This window comes from Myodes glareolus, chromosome 26 (assembly GCF_982192425.1).
Source record: "Myodes glareolus chromosome 26, mMyoGla1.1, whole genome shotgun sequence".
Lineage (NCBI taxonomy): Eukaryota > Metazoa > Chordata > Mammalia > Rodentia > Cricetidae > Myodes > Myodes glareolus.
Genome location: NC_142051.1, coordinates 27,445,714 through 27,472,645, shown reverse-complemented (window position 1 = coordinate 27,472,645; position 26,932 = coordinate 27,445,714). Strand labels below are relative to the sequence as shown.

The 26,932-nt window shown below is 35.9% G+C and overlaps 1 protein-coding gene across 1 annotated transcript in view; it reads left to right on the top strand.

Moving 5' to 3' along the window:
• Slc6a15 (solute carrier family 6 member 15) overlaps positions 1-25,041 on the top strand; it is a 51,659-nt gene extending 26,618 nt beyond the window's left edge. The window contains exons 6-12 of the mRNA XM_048418656.3: positions 6,696-6,806; positions 10,520-10,761; positions 10,863-11,055; positions 14,424-14,616; positions 15,882-16,041; positions 22,264-22,426; positions 23,699-25,041. Coding sequence (XP_048274613.2) covers positions 6,696-6,806; positions 10,520-10,761; positions 10,863-11,055; positions 14,424-14,616; positions 15,882-16,041; positions 22,264-22,426; positions 23,699-24,070 — 1,434 coding nt within the window. The 3' untranslated portion in view covers positions 24,071-25,041. The remainder of the gene's footprint in view (positions 1-6,695; positions 6,807-10,519; positions 10,762-10,862; positions 11,056-14,423; positions 14,617-15,881; positions 16,042-22,263; positions 22,427-23,698) is intronic.
• The last annotated feature ends 1,891 nt before the right edge of the window (positions 25,042-26,932 follow it).

Genomic DNA, 26,932 nt, shown 5'->3' with positions numbered 1-26,932 from the left:
ATTATAAAGAATATTCAAATCATGTACTTTTGAGTGTTTCTTAAAGTTCTTGTCCTTAGGTAGGTAGAATAATGCCAACAAGCAATGCAGAATAAATAAAAAATGACAGTAGTACACCTTCCAGGACAAATAAAAATTTAAATATACTGGGCTTGACAAGAACATTAGGTGCAGTGTGAATAGTCTGAATAGCTTGCTGTTTTCTTTTTTAAAATGATGCATTGTGCACATAATTTTTATCCATTCTTTTGCTTTTGAAAGCATTAGAATCCAACACTTATCACTGCCCTACCCATTCTTCAACTGCTTCATAGCAAGAATTCAGTGTTGGCTCTTCTGACTGTTCCCTAATGGTATAATTATATTTATTTATCTTTTCAAAGTGTAGCTGTAATCATGTGTCTTTTCAGTCTAATTGGGCATCATAGTTAGGAACACTGGAAGGAGTGAAAGTTGGACTACTCTACTATTATTATAAGAATAATTAATAACAATAAATCATGTGATGATGATGATGATGATAATAATAATAATAATAATGTGACATTGTTACAGATAATTTGAGCAAAGCTGCTAATAAGTAATTATACCTAGTAGACATCTCTTTGTTGTGAGACCTGTACTACTTTATCTTACTTACTCCTCAAAGCCCTAAAGTGTGGTTACAACTTTCAGATCCACTTTACTGATTAATCAAAACGGCTGAGACAGGTTATCCTGTGTAGCCCAACTTTTTTTGAACTGGAGTCTTCCTGCCTCCTGTGTGGTAGTCACACAGCCATGTGTCACCTTGCCTTGTTGTCTGTGCCTTTAATGGAAGAGGCTGTGGCATGGTCCACGCTATGCTGCCTCTGAGTATGTACGATATCTGTGCCCATCAAATGATGACTTAAGAACGGGGGTGAGAGTGGACAGAAGTTGATCTAACGCATCTTTGCTTCCTGTTAATTCCACTTTAGTAACAATACGGATGGCATTTTATCCTGTAAATCTGTTTATCTGACCGTCACGTTCTTGTTGTGGTTGCTTCATTATTTTGCATGTGACAAAGTGAACACAATAGGTGCACAACTTAATGTCTTGAAATCTTTTGTAAATGTTTAATGCCAACTTCCTAATTTTAGACATTGTTTTGATTGAATGCACCTTGACCACGTGGGGGGGTTACTGGATTTAGATTATAAATAAAGGAATAAGTTCTTAAGCCAGGTTTCATCACATGAACATAATTTCTAAGTTAGTGTTATGTGGGAGGAAGAGCCATCTCTAGTTGACTGTAGAGATTTGAAAGCTGTCACGGTTAAGTTTGCTAAGACTTTCTGAGTTTGTGTGTTATTGTCACTTAAAAAATAATTTCGTCCTTTAAAAAATATACTAGCTTCTATTATGCTATTTTTACAAATTGCAATTGTACACATGTGTGGAACATCAAGTTGATGTTACAATTTTTCTGGAAATTGTGTAATTATCAACACAAGTGAATTAGCCTATCTATCACATCACGTATTTATCAACTTATCTGATGAGATGATTTGAAATTGACTCTCATGATATCAGTGGTACTTTCCTGTTTTGTCTTTAACATCACGCAATAAAAATGTTTGAGTAGAATGGAATACAAGTTATGCAGTACATGTGATTTACTATTCCGGTAATAGGACCTTAGGGAGAGGGTGACATTGAGGCAGAATTTGAAGCAAGACTTGGACTGTGTTGTATTGGATGCTTTAATGTAGTTGAGGGTCTCTTCTGAGTGAGCATCCTCATCCAAAAGTGATTTTAACTGTCCAGACGGGTCAAAAACTAGCTGTAAGCTAGTGGAAAAGATACGAATGCTTCAAATGACACAGTACTTAGTATTGAATAGAGAAGTGAAGACGGTGAAAGGAGAATCGATTGTAAAGGGTGAATGTGTGTGTGTTAAGCAATCAAACAAAAAGCCTCCAAATAAAGTATTCCGCAAACACTAGGTAGAAAAGAGTGGTGGAAGGCTAGCAAGTGCGCACCTTGTCATCGGGAAGTCCCAGTTGGAAGATGAGACCTCCTTCTATCATTTTGTAAACATGCAAACACACAGAGAGTGGAGAGTGATAGGTGCTGCCTGGAACCTGCGTGAGTGACAAGAGAAGGATGCTGGTAATCACTCAGGCTGACTAAGCACACCTCAAAATGCAACTGCAGCACTGGGTTCTGATATCTTTTATTTTTCTGCCTCTCTATGGGGACAAGAAATTGTTGGTCTGTGAGCACAATCAACAAGGAGTTAAATAAAAAGGAGACAACAAATCCACAAAGAACAGGACTATGCCCCAGTATAAGAGAGTAGAAGGAATAAGAGAGACAATAAATCCTCACATTAAAAACAACAACAACAAAAAAAAACCCTTCTAGGACAATGCTTTGTGACAGTGAAATTAATTGCCTCTATAATAGACAGTCCAATCTCACTGGCTATGTTCACAGGCTGTATGAGATCTGGTTCCAGCATCTTATGACATTTGTGACCCCAGAATAGAAGATTGAAATGATACGTTATCGACTTGCTTCCAGCTCCAGGGTGACTTTTTTTGTTAGCTTTTCTTCACTATTAGTATATTACTCTGTTAAATATGGTGTATACATTGGTTCCTTCATTCTGACAGCCAAATGAGTCATAAGTTTTAATTCTAACCCACAACAAAGTTCAGAATCAAGTTAACTATCCTGAATTAAGTAACTAAATTACTTAACTAAAATCAGGCCTTGAAGACAACAGTAAGATTTCTTCTGAATGTGTGTCTATAACAAACATTTTAATATAAAGAGAAAAACAATTGAGAATTATTATAAGTTTCCCAATTCTAGTAGTGAAACAATATGAAAATAGTTTACATAATTTTTTGATTGACAAAGTCATCTTTTACTTAATATAATTGCTGTGAAAAGTAATAAAATTGCTGTAAAAAGTTTTGGTTGGCAACTCTAAGGAGGCTCTAAATTAAACAGAGGAATGTCTCTCATTTCTCTATTCTAATCACATGTACCTCTTAGACTATATCAAGCTCATCGACCCTTCCATTCATCTATGTATTTTACAAAGGTATTAAATATTTTGGTCTTTATTAGAATTTGATTTAGTTTAGCAAGGGGCAAAGTCTGGATTTAGGATCTTTCCATTCTAGTGACAGTGGCAAACCACAAATTTGTAAAATCATTCTAGGTACAAGTGTACAACACCAATATATAGAATGCGTGAGGTTTAGGTAGCTATATAAAATAAAGGAATTTCAGGTAACAATGTATATGCATCTGTGATATATGAGGCAGATTTAAATGAAATTTTTTCAGTTTCATGCAAGATTTTGCTATAAAAAATAGCCATTGTGTAAATGTAAAGCATTTGTGTTTAAGGACAAGGTAGATGCTTTATACAGTGTGGCTTAAGATACATTCTTGTAACCCTAAGAATTTTATAAATGAATATACAGACTTTCTTTTCTTACAGAAGAATGCTGTCACGGCCTTGGCATACTTATACTGTTCATCTGTTTGATATATTGACTTTGTTTTCACAGTATAAACTGGAATATTTCTGTTTTTCTTTCTTAAGAATGTATGTTAAAATCTTATTACCAAATCCAGATTAGTTTATTTAAGAACACAAGTGTTTGTTGAACTAATAAAATGAAGTGGAAATAATTGGGACCACATAATTAGAAAACAATTTAAAATTCTATATAATAAAGACATTGTAGAGTGTACACAGAAGAAATCTTAACTTTCTAGGTGTTCTTTTCTAATGTACAGTATATTTGATGACTTACTGAATGCTGTGTACTAGTATATAGTTATTAGTACAGAAATGTCTGTTCTCATAAAGCCCATAGTGTAAAGATCCAGGCAGATAATTGCTGTATTGCAAATGAAAATGGAGTCAAAGAGAACATGCATAAGACAGCCATTGCAATCAGTCTGGATTTTAGGAGACTTGACATAGTGGGTAATTTGGGATCATGCTAAGATAGTTGAAGGAAAGCTTATAAGAAGGATGAGGATGAGAAAGAGGTCATTGCAGGTGCAGAATATGGCATGCATGAAGCCCAGAGGAAGCTAAATGCTCCTGTGTGATTCTGACATCCAGTTTGGGCTGCAAGAGATGAAGCAACAATGTGATCTGGTTGCTGATGGACTTGGAAGTGTCTGCAGAAACTGGTAAAACAGTGGACTGTTATCTAGTAAACACTGTAGATTTGAAGATTTTTAACTGTTCAGCAAACAATACCATCAGATTTCTAGAAAGCTCCATACAGAAGAGCCATGGATGTGGAACCTTTGCCATTCAGAGGCGAACTGATAGGGAGCTGCTGGAGGAAAGATCAGCAGGAAATAAACTGAGAATCAGCAAAGTCCTTCACGCCACTTAAGAAGCAGCAAATTGAATTTGATTTGAGAAATGTGCAGAAAGGACTCACGCTTTTGGTAGCCTCATAATTGTGGAGAGCTACAATCAAATAAGACCTAGGGGACTGGAAGATTTAAAGAAGGTTGAAGAAGGTTGTCAGAGATAACCAGAAAAGTAACCCCCCCAATAAGGAAAAATTAGGAAAAGAAATTGAAAGTGGGTTATCAAAGCAGAGGCCAATCTAAGATTATTGAAAATGTTTGTTTTCACTAATGGCAACATAATTACTTTATCAAAACATAGATTTTAATATACTGACATCCTACACGTAGAACTAACCTGTCCCTGATAGCTTCAGAATGCCTAAGTATGACTTTCAGAGGATAAACTATAAAGGAAGCAAACACAGGCATCATCTTTCCATTACAAGTTCTTTAGAGTTATCGAGTCACATGCTCCCTGCCCCGAGGCCTCCTCTGCTTTGATAGTCTCCCCTTATTCTCCCAGGCTACCTTCATTTCTTCTTTATGCACATGTTTATCGTATAGCTATTCTGTTTCTGCAAATGTATTAGGAGTTCAAGATCTATTAGTGAACAGGAAAGACATGGCCTCTACCTCCACAGAGCTTCTATAACAGCAGAGCGGGCAGTCCACGAGAGAACTCAAGTCAGGTAACTGCAGCAAGGCTACATGCTGTCACAGACCAAACCAAACCTAATGGTAACATCTCCAAGGGGATGTCACCGTCTCTACTGTGGTAGGAGTCATACCCGATGGTGGATTCAGCTTGAAAATAAAAGGGCAGTCTTTTTTGGGGGTGCTCAGGAAGATTTCTGCGATATCTGTGAGTAGAGAAGAGGAGCAAGCAGGGGGTGTGCTTACAGGGAGAGGCTGAGCTTGCTGCACCTACCAGGTGGTAAGGGCATGAGGGCCAGAGCTCTGCAGAAGGAGAACATTATTAGCTTAAAGATGTGCAGGACTGAGGGAGCAATTAGCAATTGGTTCAATGCTATTAGGAACACTTAGGGTGCACTTAGCAGAAAATGGCACAGCTGGGATGCTGATCTGGAACCTGAGAGCATATTGCAGATCGTCTTGGATAACTCTGCGTGTGTGACTTCAGCAACAGGATGGCCGGGACCGTTTTCTGAAAAGGAGAGGGCACAAGTACAAGAGAAATTCAAAAGTTTGTTTCCACAATGGGGAAGTCTTAAACGTGTTAGACCTCCTCCTGAAGATGTCAAGAAGCTAGTTAATGCCTGGGTCAAATGACTCCTTTGGGTGATAGCAATTTGCTGAGTTCCCTACAGGCAAACAAACCAGAAATAACGGATTAAAGGTTTTATGCTGAATGCAGTACCTAAAGATTACCCAAGACGTTGGGAGCTTTATAGCTTCATCATGAAACATTACATAAAATACGTGTAAAACATGAACCAGGACTTATTAGGCAGTTTATGTCTGATCCTTTCTTTCCTAAATATTACTTTTAAATAGGCATTGAAAACAATCAACGCCATAAATTAATCATACACCATAGTTGTGCCCTAATTCAAGGAAAATTAAATCAGCTTTTTTCCATGTAAGCACACAATGATATATAGAGTCATTGAGCAGAATTAAATCCTGCCAGAAGAAGCAACGTAGATGGTAAACATTTTGTATTTTTTAATTCTGCACACACACATGCACATGCGCTCTCTGAATATTATCCACCTACTAAATGAGATGGCGTTCTATCATTTACAACACAGATAGAACATAAGTGTAATAATGCAGTAAGAGAAAGACAAATTCTATGTGTTTTCCTGTCTGGCTAACTAAAAAGCCTATTATATGAGGCCACAGAGTGGTCATTCTAGAGACTGGGAAGGAAAGAGATGGATAAAGAACTATTGGACAATGACACCCAAAAGGCCAAAGGAAGATCACAATTCAGAATTGGGTACCACACTGGCGTGAATATAGTTCACCATAACTTACTGTGACTCTTAAGATAATTGCAAGCTTAAAAGCTTACAACACAAAATGTTAATTACCTCTAAATTGATATTAAGCATTTTATACAAGTATTGAATTATACTGTACCCCATAAATATATACAATATCAATCGGTTTAAACAGGGTTTTATTTATGTCTCAGATAAGATCTTAAGGAATTCAGAACAATTCTCTTTAAAAATGACTTTAGAAATTGTTAACCATATTGTTCTTCACACTACAAAAAAATAGTAGCTATCAAAGTGTAGTTATAACCGTGAGAATTATCATTCGTCTGTCTCACCTATTGTCATTTTTTTTTTTGCTTGCAGATCATGTATTTTAGTTCTCTGTTTCCTTACGTGGTACTTGTATGCTTCCTAATCAGATCTCTCCTTTTAAATGGCTCAATTGATGGCATCCGACACATGTTTACCCCTAAGGTATGTCCCTTATTTTCCATTACGTTTATTGTAAATATGTCTCCTTAGCTATGTGTAAGGGCTAATTGTTTTTAACATAAATATATTAGACTTCTAAATTATGGTATGTTGACTACTACAGACAAGTAGCTTTTCTGTATTCCCAATTCAATCCACCTCCAATTTTTAAAACATACGATTCAGGTTCTTGAGTAAGATTGTCAGTATTTAAATTAGAAAAGTTTCTACCTGTGACATAGCTTATGATTTACAGTAATAAATCTGGGAAATTTTGATCTGCATTTGCTCATCGTCCTCTAGTTGAGTGGTTTATATCTAATATGTGTCAGGGATTATTTGAAACATCAACAACAGTATCTTTTTGCTAGAAGAACTAGTGAAAATATTAATTTCCCCAGTATCCGCAGGTTACACGCCATCTAAAATCTCTGGGGGAGAACCCCACTGTTTGCTAGAATACTGTCTTATAGAAGATTAATGTTTTCTTGGGAATGTTTTGCTCTCTCTGGAGTCATAGATAAGGTGGTAAGCTTGATAATTTTTATAAGCACGTACACATATCAGGAAATTTTCTTTTAGTTTCAAAGAGGGTTTGAAACTCATGTTGTCAATCTACTAAGTAATGATAAGTTTACTGCTGTCTGTCTTGTTCCTGGTTACCCATAATTTACTTGCAGACTTAGTCATGCCTTGTTATTTTTAATTCAAAACAAAACAGAAATAGGTTTTGGGAGCGTCCTGGTTTTTGTGATTCAGGAACATAAAATTTCAGCTCACCGTTAGCTTGTTAAGACTCTGGGGAGGAGGTCAGAGTGTGCAGTTAAAACTGTTCCTAGCCTGGAGGTTATGTGAAGGACGATTGTGGTGCAACGGTGGGTCTGTAAGCATGGTCCTTTGAGCAGGGGCAGCAGGGATCAGCTTCTGTGGGATTCTTTGTCAGCTGCCTTGTTAGGAGGTAAAAGAAGCTGTGTTCTTTGCATGTCTGGGTCTGAGTTTGTATTCATTCTGTAGGAGCAAAAATGCTGACGGGGGCGTCTGGTTTTCTTCTTTAGTTCAAAGTGCTCTTTAATATTTGGTGTCACTGAGAACTTTCGGTGGAACACTGCTTTGAATTCATACACTTCAACCACCTTAGAATTGAAATCTGCTCCAAGCCTCACATACTTGATGACCAAAGCGATTTATATTCAGAGCGTTGAAGAAAATGTTTCTTGGGTTCATGGCAACTAATTCTTCTGGCTTAACTTCTGAACTGTAACTACTTCCCCAGTTCACAACTGGCTGTCACACAGTTCTGGAGTTTGATTTTAGTGCTTAGTTTAGAACTGATACGAACTTTTACGTGGATCTAGCATTTAAAATTTCAGATTATAGTAACATTTTTTAATGTGTATTAGGGATCTCCTTTAAAGTGTTAATTTGTTTTCTTTCCTTTTTTTCTTCTTTTCTTGTTAGCTAACTTCCCATTTACTATTGATAAATGGTGTTTGTTTGTTCTAGGGCAGTAGTTCTCAACCTGTGGCTCACAATGCCTTTTTCAAACTTCTATCTCTATAATTATTTGTATATTAATTCATAACAGTAGCAAAATCTGAGTTATGAACTAGCATCAAAAATACATTGTATGGTTGGGACAACATGAGAAACAGTATTAAAAGTTTGCAGCATTAGGAAGGTGGAGAACCACTGATAAAGGGTGTTGATAAAAGGTTAAAATAATTATAGCATACGTTTTGTTTGTTTGTTTGTTTGAGACAGTGCATCACTTTATAGTCCCTGATGGTCTGGAATTTAGTCAGGGCTGGCCTCATACATGTGGCAATACCCCTGTTTCAACCAGGTGCTGGGATAGCAAGCATGAGCTATCATACCTGGCTATGAGTTACTTTTTTTAATCTAAAAAGGCATTTTATTTACTTTTTCATCTATTTATTTTACATCCCATCCTCAGCCTCACTGCTTCTCCCCCCCACCTCCCATTCTCCCTTCCCAGGCCCTCCACCGCCCCTGTTCTACCCCCAATTCCCACCTCTTTCTTTGTTTCCATCCAGGAAAGGGCAAGTCTCCAGTGAACATCAATAAAACATGGCATGTTATAAGTAATTTTACATTGTTTACATTGTTTATGTAGGAAAGAAAGTACCTAAGCACACAACATATCCTGAAACACCAAGTGGAAATTCACCTTGGTATTTGAAAGCATAAGTCTTTAGACACGACTCTCTCCTGCCATCTAGTGGTGACGCCATGATAGACAGCTGAGTGTATTTAAAAAAATACTCCACATATTAAATAACTGTTAAAAATATAGTTAATTTTAAAAATATCGATCTAATATTATGTCCAGTAATAGTACTTCATAAAGTATTAAAAATTAATTAAAATTTCCCGAAGCAATACATCCCAATATTTGAGAGAGAGTGGTTTCGAATATTCCTATTTATATCTGCCTCTGACATGCAATGTGGCGATGGGCTGGTTTCTCATCTTTTCAAAGGCTCTGATAACTGATTCAACAACTGCATGGGATCCTATAAATATAAATGAGAAAAACATGCAAAGCACTTGACTGTGTTTGTCACTATACTTTTCATGCAGTATCAATATTGAACTGTTAGACTTTAGTTGATACTGTGGCAATAATTTTGTGGCTATTCTTTCTATTGAAAAAGCAGAATGAAAAGGATACTGAGCTGCCTTGACTTGCACTTTTTTAAGTCCAGTGACTTTTGTGTCTTTTAAAATATTTATTTATTTATTATTTGTACAGTATTTTGCTTGCATGTATGATTGTAGGCCAGAAGAGGACACCACAACTCATTAGAAACAACCATGAGTCTCCATGTAGTTGCTGGGAATTGAATTCAGAAGCTCTGGAAGAGCAACCAATGCTCTTAACGTCTGAGCCATCCCTCCGGCTGTTATCTTGTACTTTCATTAAATTTTATAGCATCCTGGTTTGATTTGGTACGATTCATATTCTTAGCTACCACCTACCTTGGCATTACTCCCAATAAAGACAATTTGACTTCAATGTGAGAGGGAAAAAATACCAATTGAGCATTTTTATGACTGGAAATCAGCTTAAGTGCTTATTGAAGTGATTTATTTCATTAAGTTCTTGAAAGATTTGATGAGTTTTCAAAGAAGTAAGGCACAGCCCACATGGTGGAATGTGTTTGCACAGTCAGAACACTCGTAATGCAATAGACCTCCCTCGGTTCTCAAAGAAATGGAAAGGTATCGTGGCAGCCCAGTCATTCCTATCGTGTACCAGTTACCTCCATCCTTAGATTTCCAGCAAAATTTGCGAAACCTGAGAAGGCTGGGATGTGAAGTGATTATTTCACTTTGTGTTGGTACTTGATGTATTATGCAATGAAAAAGACAAGGAAAGATATAAAATGGGAAATTATCAAAGAGTAGTAATTTCTCTGTCACCATCTGCTGTTACGATTTATCTGAAAACACTGAAAATTTCTTTTGTAAATGCAAAAGTCACCACGTAAGGGCTTGATAATATTCCCTGTTGCATTCTTAGCTACTTTTCTAGAAAAAAATCTTAAGTGATAATTTATTTTTCTATTTTAAATTATATTTGGGTTTATAAATATCACTTATCTGTATGAAAATGATCTAATCTCATATAGGTGAATTGCTCAGAACTAGGAATGTATTCCTGACTTCTTTAATTCTCTCTTGCTTTCAAACAGCTCGAAATGATGTTGGAGCCCAAGGTGTGGAGAGAGGCCGCCACTCAGGTGTTCTTTGCCTTAGGTCTGGGATTTGGTGGGGTCATTGCCTTCTCGAGCTACAACAAGAGAGACAATAACTGCCACTTCGACGCTGTCCTGGTGTCCTTCATCAATTTTATCACTTCTGTGCTGGCGACGTTGGTGGTGTTTGCCGTCCTGGGGTTCAAAGCCAATATCGTGAATGAAAAATGCATTTCACAGTATGTACCGTTCATTTCCATGTGTTTTTAATGATACAATTCTCTATGGAACCTGCATCAAAGAAACAGAGTTCTCATTCTCGCTCCGCTCTCTTTTTCAGAAATTCTGAGATGATCTTGAAATTTTTGAAAGTGGGGAACATTAGTCGGGATGTCATTCCCCATCACATTAACCTTTCAGCTGTTACTGCGGAAGATTATCATTTAGTTTATGACATCATTCAAAAAGTAAAAGAAGAGGAGTTTGCTGCTCTTCATCTCAACTCCTGTCAAATCGAGGATGAGCTAAATAAAGTTAGTAAGCCTTGTCTGAGAAGTCAAGCAATTATCATTCAATTCAAGTATGCATCATCCAAAAACGTTCTTCAGTTAAGTGGGTTGCAAAGTGCCTAGCGATGCAGTTTCAAAATTCTCAGCTAACTCTGCATCTCATAGAGTACGTTTACTTACAAAGATTTTCATTATTTTAAAAAAGAAATCTCATCATATGCAAACCAATATCTCTTACAGAATGAAGACTAATCCTATACACATTTTGGTACAAAATTTGATGCAAAACTTGAATTTTGATTTCTGAGTTTTTGATAAATGGATGAATGAGTGAATGATAACTTTTGTTAGACAGTTGAGTTCAACACATTCTGATTATGTCTTTTTCTTAGACTATAATATATTTTAATCAGTAAGGAATTGGGGAAAAGTAATAAATGTCCTTCTATTGGTTGCTTTTATCTGTTTACATTGTCAACTAGGAAGACAGAAATTGGCCATTAATCATTTGTTCTAATATAGATGGCTATGCCTGAAACTCAACATAAATAACCCATGCTGGCAACTATGGCTGAAGCCTTAAATAATTATAACTTTGAACTCTAAGAGAAAATAAATTTCTAGTTTGTTCATCAATTCTTTTAACTGAAGTAACACAATCACCTTGTAGAGTTTTGCTGTTTTAATATTAATAACATGTTTCACTCTGTGTGTGTGTGTATGTGTGTGTGTGTTTGTTTATGTGTGTGTCTGTGTGTATATGTGATGGCATTCCCCCATTGGGAATGTCCAGAGAGACCATAGTTTGATAGGTGTTTTCACCAATCACTTTTCTACCTATGACCTCTCAATGAACCTGGAACCACAGGCATCTGCTTGTAATGTCTGTGTGTGCCACCAAACTCTTACCTTGTACTGCAGTTATAGACACATGGTAACAGGCCTGACTTTTACATGGATGCTGGATAGCTATACAGATCCTCATATTTGTACAGCAAACACTTCACTCACTGACCCGTGGCTTCATTTTATCACTAAAAATTATTTTCCCCATCGATGTATATTATCTGTACATAGTACTGGGTTACATAAGAACAGTTTTGTTTAGGAGTTTTATTTCTCCCACGCACACTCCTCCTTAGAGCTCCTCCTACTGTTTGTTTCCCTAGACAATTATTGTTTATATTTTTAATTAAGGTAAAACATTACATATACATATATGTATTAATTTAATGTTTAAATATATGTGTGTGTTAGACAAAAAGATAAGGAAAACACACCTAATATGCAAAAAACTTTAACTACTAAATAATAAGAATCCAACAACACAATCAGTAAATAGGCTACTTTTTCCACTAACCACACACAGACACACACAGATACACACGCACACACACACAAACATGCGCATACATACACACACACGCATAGAAAACACACATTTTAGAAACCAGACATGAGAGAAAACATGAAAGATTAGCTCTTTTGAAACTAAGTATGTTTGATATGATTATCTTCAGTTATAGCCATTTTTCTGTACAAGATGTGACCTTGTTATTTAGCACTAACACAGTTTCATAGTGTATACATGGTGCATCATGTCTGCCATTCCTCTGTTGATGCTCACCTACGTGTATAGATGCTGCATCATGGGTGCCATTCCTGCCGATGCCCACCTATGTGTATATAGGCTCCATTGTATCTGCCATTCCTGCTGATGCTCACCTACTTGGTTCGATACCTAAGCTGTTGTCAACAGTACTACAATAACTAATGTTCAAGTATGACTGCGATGTGTTAACAGGGAGTTCTTTGCATAAATACCAGGCATGGTACATCTGGGTTTTATGGTATATCGACTTAATTTGGAGGAAAGCTTCATAGTTATTTCCTTATCGTTAGAGTCCTCCCAGTGGTATATGGGAATTCCTTTTCTCAAGAATCTCACCAGTATTCATTGTGATTTTTTTTTGATGATTGCTATCAGGATTTGAGTAAAATGGATAACTAATAAAAATGTTTTAATTTTCTTTTCTGTTATGGCTAATATGTTGAACCTTTGCATGTGTTTGTGGTTCATCTTTTGAGAAATTGTTGTTTATTTCTTCAGTCCATGTACTTTTCTTCTTCATTTTTAGTAGTTAAATTTCTTTGTATATTTTGGATATTAATACTCTGTCATTTGTATGGCTTGCAAACTTTCATGTATAGGCTGTCCATTCGTTTGTTTCTTTTGTTGTACAAAAGTTGTTTAATTTCATGATACCTAATTTTTCAGTTGTTAACATCATTTTGTCAGCAAATGCAGTCCTAATCAGAAAGTCTTTAAACATTCCTATAATTTCATGTGTGCTCTTAACTTTTTCCTCTAACAATTTCAGTAATTATAAAAATTGCCCATTAAAACAAAGGTTTTTGGAACATTGGAATATAGGAATGTTAGATTTAGATAAGATAACTTTTTATTGAAAGCATGTGCTTTCTTTTTTATTGCATTTTTTAGCAATAATAGATTCGTCTCTTATACAATACTCCACTTCTTCCATCTCCCCTACCACCTTGTCTCCTCCCAGACTCACTCCCCCTCCATTGCTCTTTACAAAAGAACAGCCTTCCAAGGGAGAACAACTAAGCAACACAAAATAAGATGCAATAAGATAAGGCAAAGGTCCTAATCTCAAGACTGGACAAGGCAGTACAAGAGGAATAAAAGAAGTTTTTCATAAAACTCATTTTGACCACGATTTCCCCTCTCCCAGCTCTGTCCTGCTCCACCCCATTTCCCCACCCATTCATCTCCACTCTTTTGACAGAGAGAGAGAGAGAGAGAGAGAGAGAGAGAGAGAGAGAGAGAGAAACCAAAAGATGCTTCATTCTGTTTTTCCCCCAAAAAATTGATTTTTCTTAAGATTGAAAACTGACTTTCTATAATTCAGTATTTTTTCTTTTGCATTCTTTTAAGCTAAAATGTTTATTCTTTCCGTTGTTTGTTTTCTTTATTCAAGTTGACTAAGCTACTTCATGGGGCAGAAATACTTGCATACATATATACCATGCTTTGTGTTTATTGCAATAAATCAGTATTTGCATTCACAAGTTTTAAAAAAATTCACAAATATCATTTATTTACTAATACTCTTTATCATCCCCGGATCTTTGAGATAATACACAAGACCATATGGTTGTATATTCTGCTTAGCAACTCTGAACGGTAATTCAGTCTGTGGTTACTCAATACCATCAGTCTATGTCCTGGGAATGAGAACATGATTTAAGGGATAAAAGGTTATGCTAGCACATTTCTTTGCAGGAGCTCTGACCATTACTTACTGTTGAACAGTAGCATCTCAGGCTCTTGCTCTTGGTTAATGCTGGTTGTCTATGTTCTGCAGGCTGTGCAGGGTACTGGCTTGGCTTTCATTGCCTTTACAGAAGCTATGACTCACTTTCCTGCATCTCCATTCTGGTCAGTGATGTTTTTTCTCATGCTGATAAATCTCGGACTTGGCAGTATGTTTGGAACCATTGAAGGAATCATCACTCCTGTTGTGGACACATTCAAAGTGAGGAAGGAAATACTCACTGGTGAGATTTGGCTTTGGATTGTCAGCATCAGCTGTGGTCCATTTATGTTGCTGAGAGAATAGATACTGTAATTAGACTGTGTTATCTTTTGGATTGCATTAATATCAATATGACAGTAGATTATAATTTATAATAATATAATAGTAGGTCTTATTGTTTCAGTGTATTAGTTCCTTCAGAAAAACATGTGTTTAATATAAATTACATTTACATTTTTATCTTTTCCAAAAAGTAGTTTTTATTGCTATCCTATATTTGTTACTTGTCTTCTGCTGTGGGGAAAAAAAAACATGTTCAAGGTAAGTAATTGAAGAAAGAATCTATTTGGAATTTACAGTTTGAGAGGGTTAGAGAGTCTGAAGTAGCATGCAGTTCAAGCAGTATGTGAGACCTCACATCAGATCCACACCGAGGGAGTGGAGAAAGCTATACCCAGCTTCTTCTAATTTTACTCAAGTTAAAAGGAGATTGAGACATGCAATACAGTCTTTATTTATATTAACTGTCAAAAAGGTCAAGAAAACAGCTTTAAAATGTGCAGAAAACTACACTATCGATTACAAACGTATCCATAAGGTTTTACAATAACAAGTATACCTAAGTTTGTGAATCTGTTTCTTAGATGTTAAGCAGGAAACATTTCTTCTCAGTTGATACTTGGATAAGGAGAATACTCATCCCTACAATAGTTACTTTACTTTGCACACACAAGCTTTACTTTGCACACTCAGGCAAGATAAATACATAAATATGGGTTGTTAGCAAAACTTTTGTAGTTGGATTTTTCATGTTATGCTTTAATGACAATCATATTTCAATCAAACATGATCATTCGTAAGTTTGATAATTCCATTAGGAACCACACTAGACTCATTATTGCATTAATATTTAAACACTACAGAAGCTTATTAAATGTAATAATCACCAATGAGTGTGTGTTGCCTTAAAGATCACTTTTCTATTAATAATAGAAATATGGAATGAATATTTATTTTTAAAATTGTCATACAATTGCCCCTCAGTTATTATTTGTACTTGGTAGATGGGATGCCCAAGAATTAAGGAGATGAGTTATATACTATTAAATTTAGAGATTAACCCTGTGTAACCTACTCCTAACATGTAACTTTCCATAGAATCAGAGAAGCTATTGCCTACAACAAATTATAAAAATTGAAAACTATTGGTTGAATGTAGTGATTCACAATAAGGGAAAGTCTTGGCTTTATGTAAAGGCTAATTTTTTGTTTGTTTATTTTCTTTAGTTATCTGCTGCCTCCTAGCATTTTGTATTGGCCTGATATTTGTGCAGCGCTCTGGAAATTACTTTGTTACAATGTTTGATGATTATTCTGCTACGTTGCCTCTGCTAATTGTGGTCATCTTGGAGAATATTGCTGTAAGCTTTGTTTACGGCATAGATAAGTGAGTATACTTGATTGCGTGCCACTGTTTTCCGCCTCTATTTTTGAAAAGTTTGATCAATATTTCATTTAAAAGGGAACAAAATGAAAAGGAATGAATCTTCAGCAAGTCAAGTCTTTCACAGTCTTTTCTTGATTTAACAGTTTATGGGTGTGTATTCCCTCAGTGCATGAGGGTTGGGAACGGCATACAATTTAAGGTTGTCTAGAATTCTAAGCCCTGGCTTAATTCTTATTCAAAGGATAACTTCCACACTTGAAAAGTATTTGGTATGTTCCTGACCATAAGTGTCTCTGACTTGTTATTGTTTCTCACATTTTATATATGATGAGAATACAAAACCCAAAAGGCTCCTTACTCATTTAGAACCTGAACAGCAGCAGACCTGTGACTCACAGATTTCCCCCACTTCATTATAAAGCTTGTGCCCTACTTATTAGGCTGGATTATATTATGAGAAGGGAGAAAGAAAGGAGAGACAGAGACAGAGAGAGGGAGGAGTTCCTGTTTTCTAGTATCAGAAAGATTTGGGAAAATGGCCTAGTCTATTCTGAGTCGCATATACATTCACAGCACACAGACTATATATGCAATTAACTGAATTTTCTGGACGTTTAAACCCCAGTAACACACTTTCTATGTGTGAAGAATGTGTATTTGATATGAAATGAAATATCAAGTTCATCTCAATGAATAAGAAAATTTTGAAGTATTTATTCACTGTGTTTTAAATTAATTGTCTCCACCAGACACACATAGATTGAGTGATGAGAGAATTGTGTAAAGTTTATGCTAGATGAAGACTAGAGTCTCTTATGTGACATAAATAACATAATGGGTATTGAATGAATATTTAGACAGAGTAGAGACAATATTAATTTTGTCCAAATCTAAAAGTCAGGAAGAATAGGAATTGCTTGTAACGATCACGTTTCAGTTAGTGAAAGCAGCAATAACAATTTTAGAAGGAAACAAGATCTTGTGTCGTAATTCTGGATGAAAAACTTCTGTATTATCACGGAAATGCATGGGAATTAAGGGGGCTAGGGAGATAGCTTAGTGAGTAAGCTCTTTCAGTTAGCACAGAGACTGAAGTTCACTTTCCTAAAACCAATGGAAAAAAAAATGTTGTTTGGGCATGGTGGCTTGCCCATAATCCCTCCATAAAGGAAACAGAGACTGGAAGTTTCTTGGACACTGGTTAGTCAAAAAGCATAGCGTTCAGTTAAAAAAAAAACTCTGTATAAACATATTGTGATTAGGGAAGACATGTGTCTTACTTAGGGTTACTGTTGCTGTGATCAAACACCTTCACCAAGAGCAAGATGAAGAGGGAAGATTTTAATTTGGTTTACACTTCTGGATCATAGTCCAGTACTGGAGAAAGTCAGGGCAGGAACTCAAGCAGGGCTGGCACCTGGAGGCAGGGACTGACACAGAAGCCATGGGTGAATGCTGCTTCCTGGCTTGCTTCCCATGGCTTGTTCATTCCACCTTCTAATATAGAACTTAGGACCAGCAGCCCAAGGATGGCACCATCCACCATGACGTCATCCACCATGACGCCTATTGGTCATTAAATGAGAAAACATCTTACAGCTGGATCTCATAGAGGCATTTCCTCCACTAAGGCTCCTTCCTCTGATTACTCTAGCTTGTTTCAAGTTGGCACAAACCCGGCTAGTATAACATGCAATGCCAATCCCCAGGGCAACATACCCACATACATACATGCATCTATGCATCCACGCATCCATCCATCCATCCATACATACATACATACACATGTACACACAGATATGTAAGCATACATATACAATCACACATACCTACATATACATATGTATGAAAAATGAAATGCAAATTAAGATAGCAATGAGATATCCTTAACACTCGCTGGAAGGGATAACATTTCAAACACCAACAACACAAAGTACTGATGAGAATCTAGACTAGAAGAAACCCTCAATCATCGCTGTTGGAGATGTGAGACGAAGGAGCCATTTCAGAAGACAGTTCTCCAGCTTGTGATAAAATGAAGACACTGTATCCTATGACATGTCAGGTATACAGTTTGGTATTTATTAAGAAGAAATATATTCCAGATGAAAACTAGTACAAAAATGGTTATAGCCGCTTTTCTAAGAATGGTTAAAAATCAGAAACAGTCAAGATACCTTTGAACAGATGAATGGATAAATCTACCCACAGAGGAAAATATTGTCCAATCCTAGATAAATTCCTACCAAGTTATGAAAGCAATGTTGGAAATATAATGTGTATTGCTAAGAGACAGAAGCTGTAGCTGATAATGCTGTATCCGAATGGATTCCAACTTGTTACATCTGTTTAGATAGTATCGTGATAAGTGTTTGATAGCAACTGGGGATAGGGAAAGATTTGTAGATTGAGTCCAAGGGCTGTTTAGAACACATATAATAATAATAAATATAAATTGTTATGGTTTTGTCCAAACCCATAGAAGGCGTAATACTAATAATGAATTTGAGCTATGGGCAGTAGAGAATAGTGATATGTCGATACCAGCTTATCATTTCTAATATATATGCAACTCTGATATAGGATGTTGATAATGGGGGACATGACTCATGAGTTGGGATCAGAGATATATTGGATTTAGCATCTTTAGGTCAGCTTTGTTATGAACCAAAAATTGTTCTAAAATTAAATGTCTACGGAGAAATGTTCTTTAGTGACTAACATTACACACACTTTTAAGATGAGGGATTGTTTCTTCCTGCTTGAAAAGGCACAGTGTGCTAACTGTACAGATAGAAATTTGATTTAGATCTTGATTACAAAGCCACGTTTCTTAATGTGTTACCACATGGCAATGACTCCTAACCTTCACTGTGATAGAATCCGACACTGTTACTAGATTTCCCTCTCAATTAATAAGTTATTAACTTAGATTTACATTTAAATAGTTTATTATTTGAAGAAGGCTTGCTAGAGAATATCATTTTTTAATGATAGTGTTTCTAACCAACAACAATAAGAGAATGCCAAGAATAGCTGCATTTGTTGAATTCCTATTGCATAAGAAATAGTATGTTCTGCATATGTCATTTTTGATTTTAACAATCATCTTTCAAGTTAGATACAGTAGGTTTTGAAGAAAAGCGTATGTTAAAAGATGACAGAGTTTTCATTTGGAATAACACAGCTTTATTTCAAAGGTCACAGTTTATCTAAGGTTTTGGCATGGAAACTCTCATACAAGAATTTTCCAATTTAATTAGTTTTCCTTTTACATCATTGAGCGGCATTGAATACTTCCTGCTCAGCTCCAATGATTTTATGATTTCATAAGCTCAGTAACCTAATATACTTCTACCTGAATCTCCACTTATACCTTTGAAAGACGGCAGGCAATTGAGAGTAGACAATGTAAATTCAAATTTTTATCATAGCAAACAGTTTAGCACAGAGAAAGAAAATATTAAATTATACTAACTCAGTGTTATTAGTAAATATGAATATGAATGTAAAAGTGGTATTCTAAAAACCTGGAAATGATGGCTACATGGTTCTTTTTTGCTTTGAGGTGTTTATTTGTTTTTGTTCTTTATTGGCTTTAAAAGTGAAATCAAAGGTTTACAGTCTTTGACAAGAGGATCCCCCCACCATGATCCTTCATGAAAGGTTAAGGATAAACCACTGTTACAGAAAAGATCTGTTGGTGTCCCTTATATGGGAGAGAGCAGTAGAAAACATGCAGCTAGGCTTATGACACCTTCTTTAATCTCTTTAGTTCACTGAAGCAAAACGTGCCATGCTGTTCTGAAGACGTGACCTAATCTCAAATGAATGTCTTGGGTCGCATCCCTCACTGCAAGGGCTGCAAAGACCTTAGAACACAGTAAGATATTCAGTGAGGGAATAAACCAGTCTCTGAAAGCAGAAACAAGCTAGTGTGCCCTTCTAGAATTAAACTCTGTTCTGAATAAAAAAAAATAATGAGAAGATAATTAATTTAGCAAGATAGACATAAGCAAGGCCAGTCTGAAATGGAAGAACAGGTAAAGGAGAGGAGGAAAAAGAAGAGGCCACAGGTCTGAGACAATACAAAGACAATCTTTGATCATTTTGCAACCATGGAGGTGTCCTCATTCTTTCCTCCTGAAAATTCGGGAAAATGAATTCCTTTTATATGTAGTCAAGTCTTAAGGAAAACAAGTCATTTCAAAAGAAAGAAAATGAGGAAATGAGTCATACAGCAAGCCATAAAAAGATAGAATTTTCACAAGATACTTAAGTCAAGTTTTAGATTTGACAGATACTTCAAAAGGATGGGATTGTAGAATTATTTTAATTTTCAAAAATATAAAAGAAGAAAAAATAGATGTAAAAGCAGAAATAATTGGGATTTAAGAAAGAGTTGTGTGTAAAACCTAAATATGCTATAAATGAGGCCCCAAAATAAAAGGAACATAAAAGAAAGCAAAGTAGTTAATTATTTAAGAATGGAAAATAATTTTTATTTATTTTTTATAAAATCAAATAAATATAATGGATACATTAATATATTGAATATATCACACAAAACTATACTGAAGGAACTGACCCGAAATAAGTGACAATGTGATTATTGAAAGAGTACATGGAGTTCTTCAAAACCAGATGTAATAGCTAATACCAGGTCTCTAAGTTATTAGTTCAAGAAAATATATTGAGCATCATACTAAAACAAAACTTCATTTTGATGAATCATACTAATATTTAAAAGAAAACTCTGCTCGTTAGCAGGCATTTTTATATATTATTTGATAACTATATATGTATATAATTGAGAAAAGAAAACGTAATTTTGAACATAGCTAAACTGTCATTCAAGTATAGTGCTTGTAGACAGTTAAAGAACATCAATGCAGGGACTAATGGGTACCTGTAAGATTCATTTTTTTATTTATCTAAGTATTTGTGATTTCACTACATTTTTTATTTATGTGTGTGTGTGTGTGTGTGTGGAATACATATTCCAGTACACTCATGGAGGTCAGAGAACTATTTTCAAGTGTGATTCTATGTTTACACTGTGGAGTTTCTGGCTATCTAATTCTGGTCACAGGCTTGGTTGCCAGAGCCTTCATCCACTGAGTTATCATGGTGGCTCCAAGGTTCATTTTTAGTTGAATTCAAAGGGAGATGGCTATTTTTACAATGGCTCTATACGGTTGCCATGTTGATACTGAATTTCTTCCCTTATAAATTATACCACTGTAACCAGACAACCCTGCCCCCACTCTGGTCCAGCAAAATTCTAACCACGATTCTGGTTACATGGCTAGTTTATAAGCAGTAAGAAAATCAGACGTCTTTGTGAACCAGAAAATGGAGAAGGCCACAGGTAACTGACCCTGGGAAATTACAGGAGAAAGTAAAGAGACAATCCTAGGGGAGGGGCTTTAAGACTCAGATTGGACTTATCTGACAAATATCTGAGATATTTGAATGAACTGCAGAATGAGAATATTCTTTCAATTATGATACTACTCAGAAAAACAAATACTGAGCATTCCATAAAATTTAAACACCCAATGGTGGTATTCTGTGATAGCATAGAATCACTATAATTTTTGTAAAATGTTGTTCAAGGTGTTTAACATAACAACAAACAAATTTTGCAATCGTATTCTAGGTCATCATCCATAGTACATTTCAATAATTGGCTAGGGGTTTGCGCTAAACATACTGATAACAGCTTCAATTTATTTTATAAGTAAATATTCATTCTCTACATCATCTTTCATTTTGACTTTGTGTGTGTTCGTATGTATGCATGTATGTAAAGGTAAGGTTGTCTGTTTATGTACCTGTGGAAGCCAGAAGATAACGTTGTATTACCATCTTCTGTTGCCTTCCATTTTAATTTTTGGAAACACTCTCTTCCTGAGTCAGGGGCCTTCTATGTCAGCTGGACTGACTGGCAAGCGAGCTCCTGTGATTTGTTAGTCTCATTTCCTTAGTGCTGAAGTTGATATGCATACTGATGTTCCTTAGCTTTCTATGTGGGTGCTGGAATTTGAACTTAAGCCCTCATGCTTAAATGGTGGGCACTTAGCTCACAGAGCTCCCACTCTATCCATTGAATCTGTGAACAGTGCAACACATACTAAAGTCTTTATATCTAGATTTCTATCAAATTAGTAAGGTAATGTCATATGATGGAGGAATAATTAAATGTTTTCTTTTTCCCAGGTTTATAGAAGACCTAACGGATATGTTAGGCTTTGCTCCAAGCAGATATTACTATTATATGTGGAAATACATTTCCCCTTTAATGCTACTAACATTGCTAATCGCTAGCATTGTGAATATGGGATTAAGTCCTCCCGGCTATAACGCATGGATTGAGGAGAAGGTAAAATGCAAAATAAAGAAGTCAGTTCTTTTTCTTTTATCTTTTTTTTGACTTTTTAAAATTTGATTTTTTTAAATAAAAGAAAACAATTATTTTTTTCCATTATACATACCAGTCCAAGTTCCTACTCCCTCCAGTTTACTTTGAAGTGAAAATATGCCACGTTAGAAATCTTTGTATTTTATTTACTTCATCGTATTATATCAATTTATTTGTTTATTTATCTCTTTTGAAAGATTCTGCTTTGATTTGGGGTTAATAAGATTTATAATTTGTACCTCACACAGCTTTGATGTTTATACACTGTATTCTTTAGCAAATGACACTCAAAAAGCCTTCTATTTATTAAACCAGATCTCTTCATTTTATCATTGAAGAACAATGGTTTCATGGCCTTTGACTCTAGGAAGCATAGTAAAGCTCCAGGAATGTATATCTGTAGAAATTCATTAAATATAAGCTACTCGTAATGCTTAAAATACATAGTCACAATATATAGTAATTTAAATAAATATTAAATCAAGGCTTTATGACAATTGTTTTCTATGAACAAATGACTATGGAAGGCGTGTTTCCAAGTAGTGCTAGCCACAATGGCTCACACATGAGATCTGTGTTGGCTGTTATAGATCAGTGTGCTGATTTTAACTCTTCTATGGTCAATAATTCTACATATTAATAACACATTCACAATGGAAACATAGACCAGCCTGTCTTATTTATCAAACCATGGGACGAGATGTTCTTTGAAGTCTAGGTTTTCAGATTTTTGAGAGGTGGTATGGTACACATAACACATGTCTGTTACTTAGTAACAGAGTACCCCCAAACTTAGTGATTGATAGTTTTCTGTAATTATTGTCAATTCTTTTGGTTTTCCTAAACTAATAGATGTGGTAGCATTTGGTTGGGAAATAACCTCTCTCTCTCTCTCTCTCTCTCTCTCTCTCTCTCTCTCTCTCTCTCACTCTCTCTCTCCCCCTCTCTGTTTGCTCTCTCTTTCTCCCTCTCCCTTTTTTCCTTTGGCTTTATCTCCTCCTTGGATTCCCTCAAGTTTAAAGGGGTCAGGGCAGAATTCTAAGAAATAAAAATATTAATGATCATACTCTTTAATCATTGAGTTAGTTGAATGACACTTCCATTACTTACTGTCAGTCAGAGCAAGTGAAATAATTATGTAAGAGCCTGACTTACAAACCCAAGACCAATATAATGCTTTCATATGTGTGCATAAGAAGATGGTTGATATTTATCTTTCCTTGACTTTACCAGGCTTCAGAAGAATTTCTGAGCTACCCGGTGTGGGGGATGGTTGTCTGTTTCTCCCTGATGGCTCTTGCAATACTTCCTGTCCCTGTTGTTTTCCTTGTTCGTCGCTGCAACCTCATAGACGATAGCTCCGGGAACTTGGCCTCTGTGACCTACAAGAGAGGAAGAGTCCTGAAAGAGCCTGTGAACTTGGAAGGAGATGATGCAAGTCTCATTCACGGCAAGATACCAAGCGAAATGTCGTCGCCTAGTTTTGGTAAAAATATCTATCGAAAGCAAAGTGGTTCCCCGACACTGGACACTGCTCCCAATGGACGCTATGGGATTGGGTATTTGATGGCAGATATGCCAGATATGCCAGAGTCAGACTTGTAGCTGAAATGGCAGCAGCTGCCCGTGGTTCATTTTTATCAATGGATGTTGGTTCTACTATGAGAAGCATTGGGCTTCACTTGTCAGAAGGTGATCTCAGGTGTCCATGGCTGTGATCTTTAATCCCAACAGTATAAGGCAGTCTAAGAAGCGCATTCCTCAGTTTACATTCGCACCGAAATGATTAAAAACAAAGCTTACAGTGACTGAGGTCATATTTTGCCAGGATTTTTTTTAAGAAAATACTTTTGGCATATTTTCAAGTATTTCTATCTCTTTAAAAGAAAACCAGGTGTTACCTCAGTTTCTAATGATTACTGGATTTAATATGATTGGCAATTTTAAAATCATTGGTATATCTTTCAATTTCTAATTTTGCCTTCAGGGCAAGTAAATCCCAGTATTACCAAGGACAGTTGTGAGAGTCCGTGCCTCTCTGCATAATTCCATGAATGTGTTCTGTAGATAGGCTCTACTTATTTAGGCACTTAATTGAAGAAGACTGCGAAGTATTTTCTTATATGACAGCCATATAGAACAATAGTAACAAAGAGTGAGTGAGAAGGCACTAACGCTGTATGAAATGTTAGATTCATAGGTGACAGAGGATCACGTGATGGCTGTATATATTGTGTAAAATAGGTGAGTGAAAATGACCTAAGAGTGAGTTGCTCCACACTCTGTAGAATTATGCAGACTCTGCATTTTTTATGCCGTGTGCCTAAAAACCTACTTAATATTTATTGTGGTTTCGAGATCACTTATAGTATATTTATATAATATACTTACAATGTATAGAGATGCATATTGGGACTCTAAGTGCTGATTTGAAAACTTGAAGCAAGATAGTATTTGATTTCATATATTTCTGTTTTGCTTCATTTTATGCAAATATAAATCCTTTTTTAAGTGGTTGTTAAAACCGTATGGCATTACATTTTAACCTACAAATAAACGAAGTTTAAACAATGGCATTTGTTTTCCTTGCTGATTTTCCTTGAATCACCTGAACAGGATTGTGCCTCTTGCAATTCGTGAGCAAGGTCATCTTGCATTTCAGCCAGCACTTTAGCATTTTGTAGTAATCATCACATTTCCAGTGGGATCAACAAAGTCACAGGGCTGCCACCACTTTACAGACAAATAAACAATCGAGTTTAATGATTGAAGGGTGGCTCTCATGCAGTCTCAAAGTATGGAAAAAGGCATATCATTTCCAACAAACTGTGCATAGAGTTGAACGTTTGCTTCATATTTTTTATTGTATGACATTAGCTAAACAGTCAGAAACAAAATAGAATAACCTGAATATACAATGCAGTTTTATTAATTATAGTCAGTTTCCTTTCCTATCTCCTCTTTCTTCTTTCCTTACTGGATGTTAAACCTATGTGCGTATTGCACAATTAAGGCAAGTGCTCTACCACTGAGTTATACGCATGCCCAGGCCTGCCCTGTTAATGCCTATGATTTATAAGAGCCCTCTACATTTATTTTTCATTTCTAATCATTTCCATAAGTGCATGTCTATTTTTCTACATTTCTTCTTCTACTCTGTTGCTGGAAATTCATTGTTCTATGCTCAGTTTGCAATTACAATGTTTGTTTTAAAAAGAAAAAAGCTCACACATAAATGAAAACATATAATATTTGACTATCTGCTTCTGAATCTTCTCATTTCTTTGGTTTCTTCAGTGTTGTCCCAGATGACAGTCTCTCCCCCCTCCTTCTCTCTCTCTGTCTCTGCTAAATAATATTTAGATTTTATATATAACACTGCTTTTATATATAAAAGTGGTTACTTCTTTTCCTGCTGGTGCTTTGGTGGACACATACGTTGCTTCCATCCCTTACAATTTTTTGCGTGGTGTTGCAGCAGAAAGAGCTCTGTGAGGGGCTGATTTCATTTCTCTTCCGGCAATGTTTATAGTTTGGGATCCTACCTTATACAGTAAAACAGATCTCCATCCCTTATTCTCAAACTAATTAAGAATCATGCAGGAAGTGTGTTTTTGACTTGGAGAACAATTTAAATTCATTCTCAGACTCCTGCTTGCTGCCCAAGGAACATTGGTCTAGAGGTTAGAGCAAAGTGAAGTGTCCTTTCATTTTGAATTATCATGCTGTCAATTCTTCAGCTGTTCTTTCAGGTAGTTGTTGCCCTGATTTCAGCGTATGTTGAATAAACATCTGCAAGGTACGGTGGTTTTTGTCTGTTCTGCCAGTACTCAGAAGATGAGGCAGGGAATGGCTGCATGTTCAAGTTCAACATAATCCACAAAGTGCGATGTAAGAAGGCCTGTGCTAAAAAGATAACCTGACAATATATAAATAAGTAAATAAAGATCAGCATTACTCCTTATAAATAACAAGTCAATGTGCCATGACAATTATAATTAAAATATAGATAATATCACATTTCCTTATTAATTCCCTATTCTTAATTCCCTTTTCCTATATTAATTGCCTGTGAGAACTTTATCTTTTCTTTCCCCAGCTACTTTGGTATTTATCAACAATAACAACAAAAGTTAATAATTGGAGATAATTGTTCCCTAAAACTAAAATTTGAATCAATTTACTTATTTCTTCTAACTCTTCAAGGCTTGTCCTAAATTTACATCTAGGATTGTCATGGCTAAGGGATGTCTCTTGGCAGTTAGTTACAAAACAGAATGAAAAATGATAGACTTCTTATCACAGTACTGAGAACACAGTACTGAGGATAAAATGGCTGAGGGAAGAAAGACCCTCATTGCTGGGGTCAGAGTCTCAGTTTAGGAGGCAGTATCATAATTAGGTGATGGAACATGGTTACATGAAGATGTATTTGCATCTCTATACCTTGGTGATGTTTACAATATC